Here is a 21,541-nt window from a genome sequence, read left to right on the forward strand (position 1 = left end):
AAATCAGGAATACAAAAATACAAGTCAGTCATGATCGAAGTAAATCGAAAGTACAGGAAAGCTAAGGCAAAACGGTTGCCTGAAAAACGTGATGAAATCGGAAAAGAAATGATTGTCAGAAGAATGGACGGAGTACACAGAACAGTCATAACAATCTTCGGTGAAATTAAAAGCAAGGGCGGTAACATTAAGAGTGCAGTGGGAATTCCGCTGCTAAATGCAGAGGAGAGAGGGTACAGTACTTTGAAGGCTTCTCAAAGGGGGAAGGCATGTCCGATGTCCTAATAGAAGGAGAAACAGGAGTCTACAGGGAATACGCAGGGGATCCAGCAGCAGAATCAGAATTTAAAAGAGTTTTGGAATCTGAATATCGAATAAGGTAGAAGGGATAGATAACATTCCATCAGAATTAATAAAACCACTGGGTAAGTGGCAACTGAATGACTATTCATGTTGGTGGGGGGAATGTAAGAGACTGTGCGATGTTCCATCTGACTTTCTAGAAAAAATTATCCTCACAATTCCGAAGACAGCAAGAGCAGGCAAGTGCGAGAATTATAACTAATCAACTTATCAGCTCTTGCATGTAAGTTGCTGCTAAGATAATGTACAGAAGAATGGAAAAGAAAATTGAGGACGTGCTAGATGACCATTAGTTTGGCTTCAGGAAAAGTAAAGGCACAAAAGATGCAGTCCTGACGTTGCGGTTGGTAATGGAAGTAAGCCCAAAGAAAAATCGAGACACATTCATTAGATTTGTCGACTTGAAAAACCTTCGACAATCTAAAATGGGGTAAGATGTTCCAAACTCTGATAGAAACTTGTCTGAGCTATAGGAAAAGACAGGCGTTATGCAATATGTACAAGAACCAAGAGGGAGCAGTAAGAGCGGAAGACCAAGGACGAAGTGCTCAGATTAAAAGGAGTATAAGAGAGGGATGTAGTCTTTTTCCCCTACAGTTCACGAAGAAGCAGTGATGGATATAAAAGAAAGATTCAAGAGTGGGATTAAAATTCAGGGTGAAAGGGTGTTAATGATAAATTTCGCTGGTGACATTACTACCCACAGTGAAGGCGAAGAAGGATTACAGGATGTGTTAAATTGAATGAACCGGCTTAGCTGAAATGAGAACAGCAAGAAATTTAATATTGTCACTGGGGATGACGAAGGACACGAAGTTAAGGAATCCTTCTACCTATCCAGGAATATAACCTACGACAGACGAAGCAAGGAGGACTAAAGCGTAGACTGGCACTGGCCAAGTGAAATATGTTAGTATCAAACATAGTTCTTAACTTGACGAAGAAATTTCTGAGAATATACGTTTGGAGCACAGTATTGCATGCTAATGAGGCATGGACTGTGGAAAAGCCTTAACAGAAGAGAATCGAAGTATTTGAGATGTGTTGCTACACAAAAATGTTGAAAATAAGGTGGATTGATAAGGTAATGAATGAGGAGGTTCTACGGAGAGTCGGCGAGGATAGGCATATATGGAAAACACAGTCAAGAAGAAGGGACAGGAGGATACACTTATGATCAAAAGTATACGGGCACCCCCCAAAACATATGTTTTTCATATTAGGTGCATTGCGCTGCCACCTACTGCCAGGTACTCCATATCAACGACCTCAGTATCATTAGACATCGTGTCAGAGCAGCATGGGGCGTTCCGCAGAACTCACGAACTTCGAACGTGGTCAGGTGGTTGGGTGTCACTTGTGTCACACATCTGTACGCGAGATATCAACACTCCTAAATATCGCTAGGTCCACTGTTTCCGATGTGATAGTGAAGTGGAAACGTGAAGGGACACGCACAGCACAAAAGCGTACAGGGCGACCTTGTCTGTTGACTGACAGAGACCGCCGACGGTTGAAGAGGATCGTAATGTGTAATAGGTAGACATCTATCTAGGCCATCACACAGGAATTCCAAACTGCATCAGGATCCACTACAAGTACAACGACAGTTAGGCGGCAGGTGAGAAAACTTGGATTTTAGGGTCGAGCGGGTGATTATAAGCCACACATCATGCCGGTAAATGCCAAACGACACCTCGCTTGGTGTAAGGAGAGTAAACTTCCGACAGTGGAAAAACGTTGTGTGGAGTGACGAATCACGGTACACAATTTGGCGATCCGATGGTAGGGTGTGGGTATGGCAAATTCCCGGTGAACGCCATCTGCCAGCGTGTGTAGTGGCAACAGTAAAATTAGGAGGCAATGGTATTATGGTGTGGTCGTGTTTTTCATGGAGGGGGCTTGCACTCCTTTTTTTGCGTGGCACTATTACATCACAGGCCTACATTGATGTTTTAAGCACCTTCTTGCTTCCTACTGTTGAAGAGCAATGCGGGGATGGCTATTGCACCTTTTAACACGATCAAGCACTTGTTCATAATGCACGGCCTGTGGTGGAGTGGTTACACGACAGTAACATTCCTGTAATGGACTGGCCTGCACAGAGTCATGACCTGAATCCTACAGAACATCTTTGGGATGTTTTGGAGCGCCGACTTCGTGTCAGACCCCACCGATTGACATCGATACCTCTCCTCAGTGTAGCACTCCGTGAAGAATGGGCTGCTGTTCCCCAAGAAACCTGCCAGCACTTGATTGGACGTATGCCTACGGGAGTAGAAGCTGTCATGAAGGCTAAGGGTGGGCCAACACAATATTGAATTCCATAATTACCGGTGGAGGGCACCACGAACTTTTAAGTCATTTTCAGCCAGGTGTCTGAATACTTTTGATCACATAGCGTAGGAATTAACTTCCATGGTACAAGAGGGAGCTAGAGAGGGTAAAAACTGAGGAGTAAGACAGAGATTGGAGTACACCCAGCAAATAATTAAGGATGTAGGGTGAAATAGCTACTCTGAGATGAAAAGGTTGACCCAGGAGAGAACGTGGCGGGCCGCATCAAACCAGTCAGTGACTGACGATGCAAAAAAAAAAAAAATTAATGGTCTGACATTATTGTCACTTATTTACATCATCAGGGGCATAGATTTCATGTGCTTCTGATGCTTACTTCAATTAACTACATATTTTGTTTTACTTGTCTACTTTAATTTGTAATTTTATGAAGTCGAGTATGTGGTGTCACCTCCGTACACCACACTTGCTAGGTGGTAGCCTTTAAATCGGCCGCGGTCCGTTAGTATACGTCGGACCCGCGTGTCGCCACTATCAGTGATTGCATACCGAGCGCCGCCACACGGCAGGTCTAGTCTAGAGACTCCCTAGCACTCGCCCCAGTTGTACAGCCGACTTTGCTAGCAATGGTTCACTGACTACATACGCTCTCATTTGCAGAGACGACAGTTTAGCATAGCCTCCAGCTACGTCATTTGCTACGACCTAGCAAGGCGCCATATTCTTCAAGAATGTATTCTGAACTGATAATATTGTGAATCATGTACCGTCAAGAGGGACGTTCATCATTAATGGTTTAAACTTAAGTATCAAACTAATTACGCCCGCTTTCTGAATTCTAATTCCGAGTCATGTTCCAGACTTCACGTCAGTATAGTTCTTCCCTCCTCACGCAAGCCTGCGTGAGCTAAAAAGCGTGCATTTCGGCCTCCTCTAGTAACACGGTGTTGGCTCTTCTGCCAACAAAACAGAGTATCTTACATTGTGCAGAAAGTATGACAGTAACAGGTAGTACGAAGTTATCTATGCATCAACTGAATAAAACAGTTAAGATACCAACCGCATATTGAAGCTGTGCAGCAGTCAGCTTATAGTCGTCTACATTTCTGAGGCAGTCGACCAGCGCTGCACTGGGCTCTATTGGACATCCCATGAGTGCAGCCAACTTTCGCGCATTGCGCTCACCTCCTGTCTCAGAAATTGCCCATGGCGATAGCGCTACGCCGCTCTGGGATATCGCCCGGTGGAAAAGACCTGCAAATTAAACGAAACTGTCATTGAAATTTGCATACACTCTTGTAACTGAAAATTACTTTACTATGAAATTCTCATTTCTGACACGTCGTTATCAACTGACTGCTTGTGTACCTATCCTTTTATGTAATGAACAGCACATTTTCTTGTGTATGCTCACGCCTGATGAAGCCAGTTGTTGGTGCTTTTTTCATGGATGAGATCTGATGTTTGATGAAGATAAGATAAAAACAGCATGAAGACCGGTAGTAAAAACTCTCGCCGTGTGTGGACAGGCATTATCTTGCTGAAATGTAAGCCCAGGATGGTTTACCATGAATTCCAACAAAACGGGCCGTACTATACCGACGTCGTACCGCTGCGCCATGAAGGTGTTGCGGATGACAACCAAAGGATCCTGGGTGAAAATAAATGACACCTGAGACCACCACTCGTGGTTGTCAGGCTGTACGGTGGGCGACAGTCAGGTTGGTATCCTACCACTGTCCAGTTCATCTTGAGGCACGTCTTCGCTGGTCATTGGGGCTCACTTCGAAGCGAGACTCATCACTGAAGACAGTTCTACTCCAGTCAATGAGATTCCAGGCTGAAGATATGACAGTGTTCGTGCTTGCCAAACACTACCTTTCCCAGCAAAGCCGTCGGATCTCTCCCCATCTGAAAACTTTTGGTGTATTATGGACATGGCCCTCCAGCAACCTCGGGATTATGACGATCTGACGAGCCAATTGAACCAAATCTGGCACGATATCCGCCAGGAGGACATCCAACAACTCTATCAATCAATGCGAAGCTTAATAACTGCTTGTATAAAGGTCAGAGTTGGACCACTTCATAATTTACTTGCTCAATTTGAGAAGCTCTTTCTCTTGAATAAATCATCGAGTTTTTCTTAACAATCACATGTTTGTCTCTACGATTTCCACCCTATTTGGATAATTCCTTTGTGGTACGTGCTTTTTCTTTCTTTTAGATTATTTTTTTCGATTTTAAGGAAGAGCTTTGATTATCAAGTACTGGTTGAGTATAGTGTCGCACCGTTTTGAGCAAGAGCTAGTTTTTCCACTATCCCATTGTTTATATCATCGTATCTCCAGAACTATATATAGCAAAATGATATAACATTACAGGTACGCCCACTGATATATGCTGATACCGTCTGCAAAATGTGTAGCGAATACAGTCAGTAGTAAACAACTAATAATATAAAACATTATGGCTGTTACTGAAGTCTTACTGCATGAACTTCGAAAATACAGTAAGCAATGAATTTTCCTTTTGTCGTTTTGTGACCACTAACAGTGAGAAAAAGTTTCATAAGGGTTTGAAATTGTGTTTATAGTTCGCCCGATGTGGCTAAGTGTTCTCATTTTTAAAATGCTGGGTCAATACATATAGTCTGGGTATTTTTGCGTGCCTTGAGTTGACTGCCTCAAGGCATATACAGAGTTGTTACACTATTCAAAGCTAAAGACCGCAAATCATAAATAAACTGGCTGGCACAACATGGGGTGCCGAAGCATCCACTGTACAGACTACAGCTCTGACACTAATATACCCATTATGGCCATACAGAGCCCATACAAGGAAATACACATCCAATTGAATGAATCAATGAGAATTATCACGGGTATAATAAAATCCACACTGATCCCTTCGCTGCACATCATTTGTAACATTTCAGCAGCAGTGACGCCAAGAAGCAACCTGTCCAGAATGGAGGAAGCTGCATCACCCCAACTACGCCCGAATCCAGTTCATATAGTCTTAAATGAGCCTCCTTCAGACCGCTTGATATCACGCACCCCACTATGGTATAATGGAAGAATGAACAAGAAGTTTGACCTTAAAGAAGATTGGTGCAAGAGGTTGAATGCTGCAACAATGAAAATCAAGGTGTTCAAGATATACCTTTCAGTCTACCAGGATCTGATCTGAGGAGAAGTGAGTGGACACGACTGAACAGTATAAGAACCAGTCACATCAGGTGCAATGCTATGATACACAAGTGGGAATTCGAGACTCTCCAGCCTGCAGTTGTGGTAGCCAAGAACAAACCGCTCAGTATATTGTCGGAGACTGGCCTCTGAGAAAGTACCCAGGACCACTCAATGATTTTATTAATGCTGCTCCCTCTGCTATCAAATTGGCTTCATTCAGTAGATGTTGAATTCTAATTAATTATATTGTTTTAATTAATAGTCTTAATTTTAGAGTTTAAAAATCCTCCTTTTAGTATTACAGAATTATTAACTTTAAGAATTAAAACATATTAGCTTTGTGATTCAATCCTTAAATGTATAATTTTAACTGCATGTATTTCTCAATATTTTCTGTTGTTGCCATACAATAAATAAATAAATAAATAAAATGTAATACTTATTTTTATGTGTTAAACATTGAACATGAGAATAGTTGTGAATGACTCGTTATGACAGCATTTTCAATTTCTTAATTCGGTCAATAATTGAGTGAAAGGTTGAAAATCAAATTTTTGTTACCCCTGGAAGCCATTAGAGAGGCAACTTGCAATTGGGACTGGGCGACCGAGCCCTGGGTAAGCCTTTTACTGAACATAATACAGTGCATTAATCTTGAAGATGATTTCTCTGACTCCAGTGCAGTCTTATTTTGAAGATTTGAAACGTCTTTATTTTGGAGATTTATGATGTCTTTTCTTTCGGAATACTGAGTGAATGTTAATCTGGATGAGAAATATAATTCTTGCACAAAACCCTGATAGCATCTTGAACATATTCCAGAACACGTAATAAATATGAAAACATGTACTGTAAATATGAGGGTCAGTGAAATGAAAACCCAACACTTGCGACAGCAGTACTGTGGAATGCGTTTTTATCATACAACAGCGTGATTCTTTCCGACAGCATTCCGACAGATAGAGGGCTAACAGCAGACCCAAAAGTAGAAACATCCGATGTCTTCCCCGCAAAATAAAACCAAAGATGGGATGTTTCCACTGCTGGCTCTGCTGTTTGCCCTTGGTCTGTCGGAATGCTGTCGGAAAGAATCAAGCTGTTGTACGATAATGTCTGCCCCTCCAATGCCAATCATACCAAGGCTCCACCTCGGCGATTTGGTTGGGAAACACTACAGCACCCTCTGTACAACCCAGATTTTTCAGCATGTGATTTGTACAACCTGAAGAAAAATATGCTTGGACGTCGACTTCAGTCGGACAAGGAAGTGCAAGAGCGGGTGCAGTTGAGGATCCGCCAGCGGCCGACCGCATTCTATGGGACAGCAGCTGATCGTCTCGTCTCCCAGTAGGATAAATGTCTTAATACGTCTGATTAGTAGTTTTGAATGGAACCATTGCATGGGGCCGTTGTGGTGGGTGTTAGGTTTTCATTTCACTGCCTCTTATAATACATTACAGTTTGCAGTTTTATGTTGGCTCCAGTTTAACGTTTTATAGCCCTTCAGTCTTCCGTATGCATAAAACTACTCCTGATCTCACAGACCCCAACTTGAAATATGTCTACATATATTAAGAAATACCGCCAAGCTACTTAGGATTATTTGTGGTTGGGTCTATTTGATTGTAAAAGTAAAGCAGTGGCCAACATGATACTTGGTTTGTACATAGCAGCTCTTTATTATTCGTACTCCTAAAAGCTGAAATATTCCCTTGCTTTTCTTAGCAGCTGTCGTACCCAGTTACAAGACCAGCCACACGTTGACGCGGAGTATGAAGAACGATGTCAGTCAACGTTTTCCTCACTACCAAATTGCAATGACAAACGAAAACAAGACATACCTGTTCTCTAGGTGCCACTGTTAATGACTAGTGTCAATGGATACCAGTAAATATTTTAATCTCAAACAAGACGTCACCTGCAAACAGAAAGTTTCGCTCATCAGTTACTAGGTGATTTTGAGCTCCAACAGAGACTTATAGTATAAATCTCACTTGCTTGTGAATCCACTTCATGAAAACGATTTGTTTGTTTTTCGTCTTGAAACAATAATTATAATTTTTTGAACAAAATGCTAGTTAAAAAACTGAATTATTCGTGGGGAAAATATTTAAAAACCGACTTTAAAGATCTCTCGATATTCGGCAACAGGCCTGTCTACACTACTTTCACACGTTGAATGTTGTCATTACACTTCCACTCGAGAAATATACATACTATACAACTGTTTCTCAAGTTGGCAGCCCTGTTAGAAAATGCACTTTGCGACGATCTAATGTTTCCCTTGTATACCTTCGGTTTTTGAGCTTTGTTTTGATTATAAACATTTCTGAAGTTTTAATTTTTACTATTTTCTCATTCTTGAAAGTTACTATGAGTCCAAGAAAGTATTTTCACGCTGATGCGAGGATCCAGAGTTGCTAGGAATATATTCTGGGTTCAGTATGAAGTAGCCACTGTTGGCAGTTGATTCCATGAGAGTGGCCAAAGCGGTAAAGTGAGTCTTTGAGGCTACTAAACAGGCCAACGAAAGGAAGAGAGAAGATGAGGCACAAGTAAACCATGAAGATTTGCAGCTGGTATGTATGAGGAACAACAGAAGCGAGCCGTAGATCAAATATAACTTTGAGTTGAATTTCCTAAGAATTAAAATTTTTTTAATGTTTCCTTTATGCACAAAAAAATCTGTTTTGGGATGTTTCAGGATACTGTTTGAAATAAAATAGACTATAGATACTAATGTACTACCAACAGGAAGATAAATATAGCCAGTTTAGTTTTAGATATGTAACTTCAATAACTTTATGAGGATTGTAAGCATTTTTCCCGTTTTCACAGGTAGCTGAAGAGAATTTCGCCAGATGAGACTGGCAATAATGGGTTCCTGGAAGTTGTAACACTAACTGCAATGTCAAGGTAGCGTCATATCAATGTGCACAGGTCATATTAGATTACATTTTGGATACAAATATCGAAGCGCAATGTGCGCAATATATTTGGCAGAACTTGTAGCTGCCAGATTAATTTGGCTTGAAGCTTGGTGTCACTTTAAATATCACACAATCCTGTACGCTTTCCTTAGTACGCAGGCAGAAAGATGCTGGGCCTGACTTACCTTCGGCCAGCGGAGACAGCATGAGGTAGTGAGTGCTTCCACCGCCAGCGCTCTCTCCAAAGATGGTGACGCTCCCAGGATCGCCGCCGAACGCTTCGATGTTCTCCTTAACCCACCTAAGCGCTGCCACCTGGTCCTTGAAGCCATAATTCCCCGGAGAAGCCTCATCGCCTGTACTCAGGAAGCCTTAAACAACAAAACATATTTGTAAGGCATAAATAAAGATGTAGAACTTTGCTAATGTCATGTGCCGAATCTCATATCTAATATTGATCGCACGATATATTACGTCTCTTTTGTTTCGTGAACGGAGCAAGATAACAGAACGCGATTTTTGGCAAATGATAGCGCCCCAAAGAGGACGCATTTCTTTTTGTATTTAATCCTCTCATCTAAATAGACACCTCCATTATTGCTCTACAATTCACAATTGAGTACCCGGCAGAAGGTTCATCGAACCACATTTAAGCTACTTCTCTATAGTGCATTGTCGAACAGCGTGCAAGAAAAACGAAAACGTAAGTCTTTAGATTAGAACCCTTATTTCTCTTATCTTGATGATCATTTCTCCCTGTGTTGGTGCGTGCCAACAAAATATTTTCACACTCTTAGGGGAGAGATGGTACCTGAGATTTCATGAGACTATCCTTCCGCAATGTAAAATGCCTATGCTTTAATGAGTGCTACCCCAATTCCCATATCATATTCCTAGGACTGTCACCCTTATTTCGCGATAATACAAAACGAACTGCTCTTCTTTCAACTATTTCAATGTCCTGCATCAATCCTATCTGACGCTGATGCCAAATCGTATGCCAAAACTCCAGAAGAGCGAGGACAAGCGTAGTGTAAGCTACCTGTTCAGCAGACCTAGTACATTTTCTAAGTGTTTTCCCAATAATCACAGTCTTCCGTTCTTTTACCCACAAAATTATCTATGTCATCGTTCCAGTTTGAGTTATTCGTATTTGTAATTGCTAAGTATTTTAATTGAGTTTACAGACTTTAGATTTGCGAGATTTGTAGTGTAACTGAAGCTTATCGCACTGTTTTTAGTACCCATGTGGTTTAGAGCCAATTGCCACATTTACACTTTGCAGATGTTCTGTCTAAATAATTTTGCAACTCGATTTGATCGTATGATGACTTTACATGACGGTAAATAACAGCATTATCTGCTAACAATAAGAGGGCTTCTCAGATTTTCTGCCAAATCTTCTATGTAGATTAGGAACAACACTGCCTTGGGAAACGCCACATATTACTTCTGTTTTACTCGATGACTTTCCGTCAGTTATTACGAACTGTGGCCTTTCTGTCAGGAAATTACGAATCCAGTCACACAACTAAGACGATACACCATAGACACGCAGTTTGATTATAGGTCGCTTGCGAGGACCTTTATCAGAAGACTTCTGGAAATCAAGGAATGTGGAATCAATTTGACGTCTCCTGTCGATATCACTCATTACTTCTGAGAATAAAGAGCTAGTTAGCTATTTGTCAATAAATCTTTTTTTCCGAGGTGATTCGTAATTTTTCGAGCACAGCATATGTTCCAATATCCAACAGCAAATAAACATTAGTAATATGGGTCAATAATTCCGCAGATTATTCCTGTTTACCTTCTTGGGTATTGGTGTGACTTGTTCAACTGTCCAGTCTTTGGATACTGATCTTGCGAGCCGACAGTTGAATATGATTGTTAAGTGAGGAATTGTTGTATCAACATACTCTGAAAGGAACTTGACTGGTATACAATCTGGAGCGGAATCCTTTCCTCTCGTAAATGTTTAAGTTGTTTCGTAACACCGAGGATATCTACTTTTAAGTGACTCATGTTGGCAGTTGTTCTTGATTCGAATTCTTACATCAAACGAAGTACTAAAAAGTATTTCCTTAACAGAACGATGTACTTTTTAATGACATGTGAAAACTTTCCGAAGGACGAGTACAGTCATACGGTGCTTGTTAAGGTTGGCGTCGAAACTTTTAGCTATAATATCGAGAGTATCCGAGAATGTAGCGACGTAAACACCGCCAAGTGGAGTTCCCATGCCATTCTCCGTCGTTGCATCAAGGTTTCTGGTTGTATATTATTTCAACAAAAAATTGTTCAGTTAAACGTAAAGAAGTGTGCATATTTGAAATAACTCCCTTAGTGCCTCTCGTTGCACTAGTGTTAGAATACAGTTCTAGTCACTAAAATGCGCGAGGGTTTCAAATGAAAACCTTAAATATTTTTATTGAACACAAGTTGGCAGCCCTGGAGCACAAGTGTATCATTTTCCGACATAGTCTCCTTGTCATTCAACACACTTCCTCAAACGCGTAGACAGTGCACTGCTTCCTCTGTAATACATTTCTTTTGGTCTTATGGGCAGCCACTCATCCACCGCCCGTCGCACCTCTTCTTTAGAAGAGGTCACACCAACTTCTCCTCAAAAATTCCTCACAGTGCACAATGCAATACTGACCTGATGCTGTGAGCAATGTAGCAGTCATAGGTGCCGCAACGCCGCAACGGATGGCATCACTTAGGAGCACTCGCAGTAGAAAACAGCTGTGCTCCTTCTCTGAGTTGATCATAATGTAGCTGACCATCATTTCAGCAGACAACACTGGTTTCTAGCTATGGCGGAGAGACTGCTAAAAATCATAATTTAGTCCGTTTTATATGCACACCGGCAACCAATTTAAGAGAAGCGACATAATTTTGGTGTGATTTCCGTCCCACATTCGAAGAGAAATAGCATAATTTTAGTGCTATTTTTGCATGGTGCTGTAGCACATTAGTAGATGGTAACAAGCCGCCACTACATATTTGGTACATCGCTTGAGTGTAACGTAAAATGAAAGACTCTAAGATACTCACGTTTTGGCTTCAACACCCCACCGTTTTAGAAAACAGCACCCCTAAAATTCATGACGTGCAATCGGCTCAAAATTGACCAGATCGATGGATAATGAAAAAGTGAGAGTCGATTGACTCTCTTCATCCGTTAACATGCTGTCACACGTGACGGTATTTGTTCATGCACTTTAGGAATCCAATATCAGTCAAAAATGTTATAAGGGGCATTCGGTTTAAAACTGTTTCCAAGATATGTTTTGAAGTTGAATTTTTCACTTTCCTAGATTTATGGAAACTGACGTACACATTTTTTCATAAGTCACTTAAACGATTGACCTCTTCTCTACCCATAGGACCAAATTAATTATTAGTTTCTTATAAGCACAGGAAAACATTAGGCACCAATTGTCCATACGCTGTGATACAGTACTGCCCCTTTCGAAATCGTTATTTTACTTATACTACATATGTATACTACAATTAGAACAATCGTTCATTTCTTCCCTTATGCATTAACGTACGTTGAGTGCTCATACTCCTAGCAATGTTACACAAAATTGCATTCTTACAACGAGGTTCACAATTTTAAATATTCACTAAACCAAGTCGTTTGATAAATTTATTTACCTCTCACGTTGTTATTCATTATTCATTTACTTACATTATTAACCTTCCCATTCATACCAATTTCGAGGCAAAAAATATAAATTAAAAATAAATGAACTGCATAACGCATTGTGGACTGAGCACAGGTTCTCTGTTTTGCAGACTGAAGCCTTGACCGAAACGCCAGTGGCGATTTCGTTTAACAGGTTTTACCATGTGGATAACTACACCGAGTTCACAAAAAGCCACGGGACAGCGATATGCACATATACTGATGGCGGTAGTATCGCTACACAAGGTATAAAAGGCGGACCTGAAGGTGCTTCACGCGAAAAGGTTTCCGACGTTATTATGGCGTCAAAACGGGAATTAACAGACTTTGAACGCGGAATGCTACTTGAAACTAGACACATGGAACACCTCATTTCGGATATCGTTATGGAATTCCGTTTTAAGAGATCCATAGTGTCAAGAGTGCGCGAAAATACCAAATTTCAGGCATTACCTCTTACCACGGACAACGCAGAGGCCAACGACCTTCAGTTAAGACCGAGAGCAGCGGAGTTTTTATAGGGTTGTCAGAGCTAATAGACAAGCAACACTGCAACACACGTGGGACGTACGACGAACGTATCCGTTAGGACAGTGCGGCGAAATTTTGCGTTAATTGTCTGCGGCAGCAGACGACCTACGCCAGTGCCTTTGATAACTGCACGACTTTGCCTGCGGTGCATCTCCTGGGCTCCTGACCATATGATTGGACCCTAAACTACTAGAAAACCGTGGCCTGGTCAGATGCTTTCCGATTTCGGTTGGTAAGAGCTGATTTTAGAGTTTGAAGTGTAGCGCTGAACCAACGTAGCCATGGATCCAAGTTGTCAATCAGTCAATGTGCAAGCTGTAGTGGCTCCATATTGGTGCGGGCTGTGTTAACATGGAATGGACGGGGTCCTCTGCTTTAACTGTACCGATAATTGACGGGAAAAACCAAAAGTTCTACTGTCACCTCCGTAAACATGCTAGTTATCTAGTAAGTGGATCACAGGATGCTGGGCTGTGATGTTGTCCGTGCGTCTGGGTAAGGCTACGCATTAACACGGTCCACCAGGTGATAGATAGTGGACGAAACGCGAGTGAGGGTAGCGATTTGAAGAGCTGAGGGGAAAAAATGCCATGGCTCGTGCCGTGGGAAAAAAACCTCTGCGACAGTGGGATGGGAGCAGTAGTGGCTTACTAGCTGCGATAGCTCATGCAAGGTTGGATTTGTTAGTATAGGTATCATGCATCATTACCGTGACAAGCGATGGCGATGTGTCCCAGTTGCTGCAGCTGCTACATTCCTGGAACAATCAAGATCGTTATACAGTAGTGGGAGATCGGCCATAGATCATCTCACTGTGTGGGGGATGTGTGGAGCTTGTTTGCATGCAGTGTACGGTACGGCTTCCCTGTGTGGCGCCAGTTATTCGGCAGTGTATTTCAGCTGGAAATCCAGTAAATGCGTCTGATTAACAGGGGCTCGCCTGTGCCGTTATGTTTGCGTATGCTTGGCCATAGATGTTATGTCCTTGCAAGTATGTCTTTTGGTCTTTTATGTTTCCATCTATGGTTGTGGTCGTAGTTCCCCAGATTCAGAATAAACGGGTTCTGCGAGTGTCTGGAGTTTCTGTATAGTCTTGTGGCCAGTTTGTGGACTACCTCCGTGAGAGTCTCAAGTCGGTATTCCCGGTGGAGGTCCGTGATGCGTGTGTATCGTAGAGCATTGCTTATGATTTTGAGTACTTTGTTTTGTATGAGCGGCGCAGACGGCGCAGGCGTGTAGGCGCAGCGTATCCCCAGACGGGAAGTTATGTTCGGCTAAATGGAGGTCATTTTCACTTGTTCATGGGCTTCAGAACAATGATGGAACTTTTATAGATGAAAATGTGCCGTGTCACCGGGTCACAATTGTTCACGACTGGTTTGAAGATCATTCTGGACAGTTCGAGTGATTGATCTGGTCACGCAGATCGACCGATATGAGTCCCATCGAACATTTGTGGAACATACCCGACAGGTCAGTTCGTGCACAGCATCATACACCGGCAACACTTTCTCAATTATGGACGGCCATAGAGCCAGCAGACCCGTGGTCTTGGGGTAGCGTCTTTGATTCATAATCAAAACGTCTTCGGTCCTGGGTTCTAACCCCGCCACTGCCTACATTTTGATAAATAATCAGCATTGGCGGCCGAAGACTTCCGGCATAAGAAGTCAGCCTCATTCTGCCAACAGCCTTGCCAAAGAGGGCGGAGGAGCGGATAGAGGTTCAGGGCACTCTCTTGTCCTAGGGGTGGGAGATTGCCCCTAAAGGCGGAAGAATCAGCAATGATCAACGACATGAGGATGCAGAAGGCAATGGAAACCACTGCATTAAAGACACGTAACGTGTATCCACAGGTCATGTGGCCTGTAATTGAAGAACTGTCATGATGATCTCTCCATTGGCAAAAGATTCCGGAATAGTCCCCCATTTGGATCTCCGGGAGAGGACTGCCAAGTTACCATGAGAAAAAGATTGAATAATCAACGAAAGGATAACGTTCTACGAGTCGGGGCGTGGAATGTCAGAAGCTTGAACGTGGTAGGGAAACTAGAAAATCTGAAAAGTGAAATGCAAAGGCTCAATCTAGATATAGTAGGAGTCAGTGAAGTGAAGTGGAAGGAAGACAAGGATTTCTGGTCAGATGAGTATCGGGTAATATCAACAGCAGCAGAAAATGGTATAACAGGTGTAGGATTCGTTATGAATAGGAAGGTAGGGCAGAGGGTGTGTTACTGTGAATAGTTCAGTGACTGGGTTGTTCTAATCATAATCGCCAGCAGACCAACACCAACAACGATAGTTCAGGTATACATGCCGACGTCGCAAGCTGAAGATGAACAGATAGAGAAAGTGTATGAGGATATTGAAAGGGTAACGCAGTATGTAAAGGGGGACGAAAATCTAATAGTCATGGGCGACTGGAATGCAGTTGTAGGGGAAGGAGTAGAAGAAAAGGTTACAGGAGAATATGGGCTTGGGACAAGGAATGAAAGAGGAGAAAGACTAATTGAGTTCTGTAACAAGTTTCAGCTAGTAATAGCGAATACCCTGTTCAAGAATCACAAGAGGAGGAGGTATACTTGGAAAAGGCCGGGAGATACGGGAAGATTTCAATTAGATTACATCATGGTCAGACAGAGATTCCGAAATCAGATACTGGATTGTAAGACGTACCCAGGAGCAGATATAAACTCAGATCACAATATAGTAGTGATGAAGAGTAGGCTAAAGTTCAAGACATTAGTCAGGAAGAATCAATACGCAAAGAAGTGGGATACAGAAGTACTAAGGACTGACGAGATACGTTTGAAGTTCTCTAACGCTATAGATACAGCAATAAGGAATAGTGCAGTAAGCAGTACAGTTGAAGAGGAATGGACATCTCTAAAAAGGGCCATCACAGAAGTTGGGAACGAAAACATAGATACAAAGAAGGTAGCTGCGAAGAAACCATGGGTAACAGAAGAAATACTTCAGTTGATTGATGAAAGGAGGAAGTACAAACATTGTCCGGGAAAATCAGGAATAAAGAAATACAAGTCGCTGAGGAATGAAATAAATAGGAAGTGCAGGGAAGCTAAGACGAAATGGCTGCAGGAAAAATGTGAAGACATCGAAAAAGGTATGATTGTCGGAAGGACAGACTCAGCATGCAGGAAAGTCAAAACAGCCTTTGGTGACATTAAAAGCAACGGTGGTAACATTAAGAGTGCAACGGGAATTCCACTGTTAAATGCAGAGGAGAGAGCAGATAGGTGGAAAGAATACATTGAAAGCCTCTATGAGGGTGAAGATTTGTCTGATGTGATAGAAGAAGAAACAGGAGTCGATTTAGAAGAGATAGGGGATCCAGTATTAGAATCGTAATTTAAAAGAGCTTTGGAGGACTTACGGTCAAATAAGGCAGAAGGGATAGATAACATTCCATCAGAATTTCTAAAATCATTGGGGCAAGTGGCAACAAAACGACTATCCACGTTGGTGTGTAGAATATATGAGTCTGGCGACATACCATCTGACTTTCGGAAAAGCATCATCCACACAATTCCGAAGAAGGCAAGAGCTGACAAGTGCGAGAATTATCGCACAATCAGCTTAACAGCTCATGCATCGAAGCTGCTTACAAGAATAATATACAGAAGAATGGAAAAGAAAATTGAGAATGCGCTAGGTGACGATCAGTTTGGCTTTAGGAAAAGTAAAGGGACGAGAGAGGCAATTCTGACGTTACGGCTAATAATGGAAGCAAGGCTAAAGAAAAATCAAGACACTTTCATAGGATTTGTCGACCTGGAAAAAGTGTACGACAATATAAAATGGTGCAAGCTGTTCGAGATTCTGAAAAAAGTAAGGGTAAGCTATAGGGAGAGACGGATCATATACAATATGTACAACAACCAAGAGGGAATAATAAGAGTGGACGATCAAGAACGAAGTGCTCGTATTAAGAAGGGTGTAAGACAAGGCTGTAGCCTTTCGCCCCTACTCTTCAATCTGTACATCGAGGAAGCAATGATGGAAATAAAAGAAAGGTTCAGGAGTGGAATTAAAATACAAGGTGAAAGGATATCAATGATACGATTCGCTGATGACATTGCTATCCTGAGTGAAAGTGAAGAAGAATTAAATGATCTGCTGAACGGAATGAACAGTCTAATGAGTACACAGTATGGTTTGAGAGTAAATCGGAGAAAGACGAAGGTAATGAGAAGTAGTATAAATGAGAACAGCGAGAAACTTAACATCAGGATTGATGGTCACGAAGTCAATGAAGTTAAGGAATTCTGCTACCTAGGCAGTAAAATAACCAATGACGGACGGAGCAAGGAGGACATCAAAAGCAGACTCGCTATGGCAAAAAAGGCATTTCTGGCCAAGAGAAGTCTACTAATATCAAATACCGGCCTTAATTTGAGGAAGAAATTTCTGAGGATGTACGTCTGGAGTACAGCATTGTTTGGTAGTGAAACATGGACTGTGGGAAAACCGGAACAGAATAGAATAGAAGCATTTGAGATGTGGTGCTATAGACGAATGTTGAAAATTAGGTGGACTGATAAGGTAAGGAATGAGGAGGTTCTACGCAGAATCGGAGAGGGAGGGAATATGTGGAAAACACTGATAAGGAGAAGGGACAGGATGATAGGACATCTGCTAAGACATGAGGAATGACTTGCATGGTACTAGAGGGAGCTGTAGAGGGCAAAAACTGTAGAGGAAGACAGAGATTGGAATACGTGGTAAAGACTGTGAAGGAAGACAGAGATACATCCAGCAAATAATTGAGGACGTAGGTTGGAAGTGCTACTCTGAGATGAAGAGGTTAGCACAGGAAAGGAATTCGTGGCGGGCCGCATCAAACCAGTCAGTAGACGGGAAAAATGAGGTCCGGCACGATCTTAGGAGGTATCCCATGACTTCTTTCGTCTCAGTGTAAGTGGCACCGGTAAGAGTTTCTTCCTTCGATTTATAGGAAAATATTGTATACGTTTGCGGATCACACATGTGATAAGAAATGCTCAGTTTTCAATTATTTATCGATACCGTTAATTCTGTATCGATTGTGCTTCTTGAAATTTAGGGGTGGTTTTCTCAAAAACGAGGGGGTATTGACCCAGAATACTTCTTTCATTCTAGGTTGTACAAAATCAACCTGCCAATGTTGTTGTTGTGGTCTTCAGTCCTGAGATTGGCTTGATGCAGCTCTCCAAACATGAGCCGAATCATCTGGGCGTGTCTGAGACCTGCCCTTCGTTGGTAAATTACTTCAGTGACGACCCTGCTACCGGCTTTGAACTAGGTTGTAATTATGACGCGACACCCTGCACCTCGTGGTCTAATCGTTAGCGTTATTGACTCTAAATCGCGGGGTTCTGGGTTAAATTTCCGACACGGTTGGAGAATTCCTTTACTCAGGAACGGGGTCTGGGGTGTTGTACCAACTATTTCATCTCATCTTCATTGATGCACAAGTCGCCGAAACAGCGTCAAACAGGAAAAAGAAGCACCAGGCAACCAAACAACATCAAACATGTCTCCTGACGAATAATGCTGCACGATCATGCTTTTCATGATGTGATATTTTTTGTTGGAGACCCGGGGAACTTAAAACATCCGCATGACCGTGGCTGCAATTAGGCAACCTAAAAGCCAATGCCTACACAGACAGAAACCGAAAAACAAACGGGAGACTACAACATTTTTAGATCAGTAAGTTCAGGAATAAAATTGATTCCAAATCAACAGCAACTCAGCTGCATATCAAGCATCCATCAGTGTTGGACGTTGGTCAGGACCCGACTAAATAATGGAAAAGATTCGACAGAGTTATCAAATACGATAGGTGGGACGACGTGATGTGATGGGTAAATGGGTACTTTTACTTGCACGGCACAGTCCAAAAATGGTTCGAGGACATGAGGAGAAGCTCGTTACCTGGGACAGTTTGCAGACCGAACTAAGCAAAACATTTGTAGCAAATCTCCTTAGCGTAACAACAACCAGAGAACGGGGTCTAACATTTTCACGGAACGACATGGTCGTACATACTGAAAGTTTTGGCTCTGTGCTATGCTGTAGATCCTAATATGACAGAAGCCGATAAAATATAACATCCGATGGACTGAGTAGCAAAAGGTATGTATCAAACTCTTTTGGTAACGGACGTCACAGCAACGTAGGAAGTCCTGCAATGGTACCAAGGATACGTGACAGTGCAATAAAAAAGACTCGGATGAGGAAGGTGACCCACTCCGTATGCGGTCACTAACATACTTTTGTATAACCACCACTACTCACGATCAGTGCTCACAGCTTAATTTCCGGCAGCTTTACGCCCTGCCTTCCAAACTTCATAGAAGTTCTCTTGCGAAACTTGCAGGGCTAGCACTACTGGATAAAAGATATTGCGGAGACATGGCTTAGCCACAGCCTGGAGAATGTCTCCAGAATAAATTTTTGACTCTGCAGCGGAATGTGTGGTGACATGAAACTTTCTGGCAGATAAAAACTGTGTGCCGTGAGGAGGGGTCGGGAGTCGAGCGTGAGTAGCTCAGTTGGCCGACCACTTGCCCGTGAAAGGCAAATGTTCTGGGTTCGAGTCCCATTGTAGCACAGCGTTTTAATCTGCCAGAAAGTTTCATGTGTACCGTTCTTGTGTGTTGGTAACAAGCCAGACTGCTCGGAAAGAGACAAGCATTCTCGACTATGGACATGCAGCACAGCTCCCTATATTACCCACCGAATACTCCTAATTCAGTTTCCACATTACTTATAGGATTCTGAATAGTATTAGATTGCATCACTTCGGGATTATCCTAACCTTAGGAGAGTTCCAGTTCAGCTTCACCAAGTATTTCATGTTGACTATCAATAAATTACATAAAAATCCATTTAAAGACCTCATTATTTCATATTTTGCCATATAGTTGAGTAGCGTCTTCCGTATTCTAGCACAATTAGTGCTATATGTTTCTCCCGTTTGCTCTATATTTTAATTTCCTCAGTCACATAAAATATCCTTAAATTTATTTGATATTTTCATTTCGCTGACTACGCCACATTCTAATATTACTTACAGTTGCGCGTGTGTTTTACGTTCACACACATAGACCAAAACTGTTACTAACGTTATACTGTAAAGTGCAGTATTATTTTCCTTTTGTTCTTCGCAAAGATATCACAAAGTCCGAAATGTTTGGAGTTTTACACTGATATCGTCATTTGGTGTGTACGTCACGTTTCAACCAAGGTGTACGCGACTGTATTATCTGTTTATAACAAACGATCTTAGCACAGTGCAGCTAACTTCCTTTGAATGTCAGAAGTTGTTGACTATCTTAGAGATATTCAGACTGCACTACTGTGGGCCATTCAACAACTTGAATGTCTCATTTCATAGTTTGCAGAAATCGTTGTATCTAAGGTGGTGTCGTCAACTTTACACAGTGTGGGTAATATCGTCTGTCAGACATCAACAGCGTTCTGAACAACGAAATTAAAGATACTGCGTCAGGGTGTACCAATTTTTGTCAAAGACCTCGATATGTCTCCATTATTGTGCCACCATCTAAAATTTCTATTGATTGCCTGCTGCACATAGACTAACCTCACTCTTTTAAAATGATTCTAATAGTCGGTGAAATTGTTAGTTAATACTTTATATTCTAGGTAATTTCCTGCTTAGCTATTCCTTAAAGTACTGTATATTTAGTTAGGGTATGATCTGTTTCTGCGAAAGCCACTTCGAACGACATTTGTTACTTGTTCTTCCATTGCAGATAAACGTCTTTGAAGAAACTGGCATAGATTATGAATTTTGTGTACTGGTGACATCTGATCTTACGTCTGTCATTCGTCATCGCGGTTTTCCTCCTTGCGTTTCTCTCGCTCTCTATTTTCCCTTGCTACGACCAGTTCCTCTGAGCTGCACCTGCAATTCGCGCCACTTTGCGTTGGCAATGTTGGCGAGTGGTGCTTGAAACCTGCAACATGTTACCACCAGGACACTGAATATTTCAAGATGCTTGTGTCTGAGGAGGTGGACTAGTCGAACAAGTAAAAAAATACTCCACCTATGACGGTTTGTCTGCACATTAATTACAACGGTTGCTGTGTCTCTTTCCGGCGATACCATCATTTGCCTGTGCCAGTGATATATGTGACTACTTCAAATGACAATGTTCAGCGACAATCATTTGATTATTGTCGTGATGGAAAACTCATTCTATACTAGTTCTTACCCAGCGGACCAAGACGATAGTTAATAGCGACAACAACGACGTCGTAGTCCATGAGATATCCATATTCATAGGTTGTGGCACTGCCTTCCATGAAACCACCGCCGTGAATCCATACCATTACTGGAAGGAGCTCCTTAGGCCTCAACTGAAAGAATAAAACGATCATAAAGACTCATTTAATATTGTAGCTTGACACATAATTTAAGTAATCGATTATCTATTACAGGAGCAAAGATGATCGCAACATCTTAAAACAAACTCTTTCATTCTAATCTAACCTGATAT

At 41.9% G+C, this 21,541-nt stretch overlaps 1 protein-coding gene across 1 annotated transcript in view; it reads right to left on the reverse strand.

Annotated features, from left to right (window-relative positions):
• LOC126251318 (fatty acyl-CoA hydrolase precursor, medium chain-like) overlaps nucleotides 1–21,541 on the reverse strand; it is a 177,353-nt gene that overhangs the window by 87,218 nt on the left and 68,594 nt on the right. Inside the window, exons 3-5 of the mRNA XM_049951647.1 lie at nucleotides 21,257–21,401; nucleotides 8,971–9,156; nucleotides 3,722–3,915 (exon numbers count right to left, since the gene is read on the reverse strand). Of these exons, the coding sequence (XP_049807604.1) occupies nucleotides 3,722–3,915; nucleotides 8,971–9,156; nucleotides 21,257–21,401 (525 nt within the window). The remainder of the gene's footprint in view (nucleotides 1–3,721; nucleotides 3,916–8,970; nucleotides 9,157–21,256; nucleotides 21,402–21,541) is intronic.

This window comes from Schistocerca nitens, chromosome 4 (assembly GCF_023898315.1).
Source record: "Schistocerca nitens isolate TAMUIC-IGC-003100 chromosome 4, iqSchNite1.1, whole genome shotgun sequence".
NCBI lineage: Eukaryota > Metazoa > Arthropoda > Insecta > Orthoptera > Acrididae > Schistocerca > Schistocerca nitens.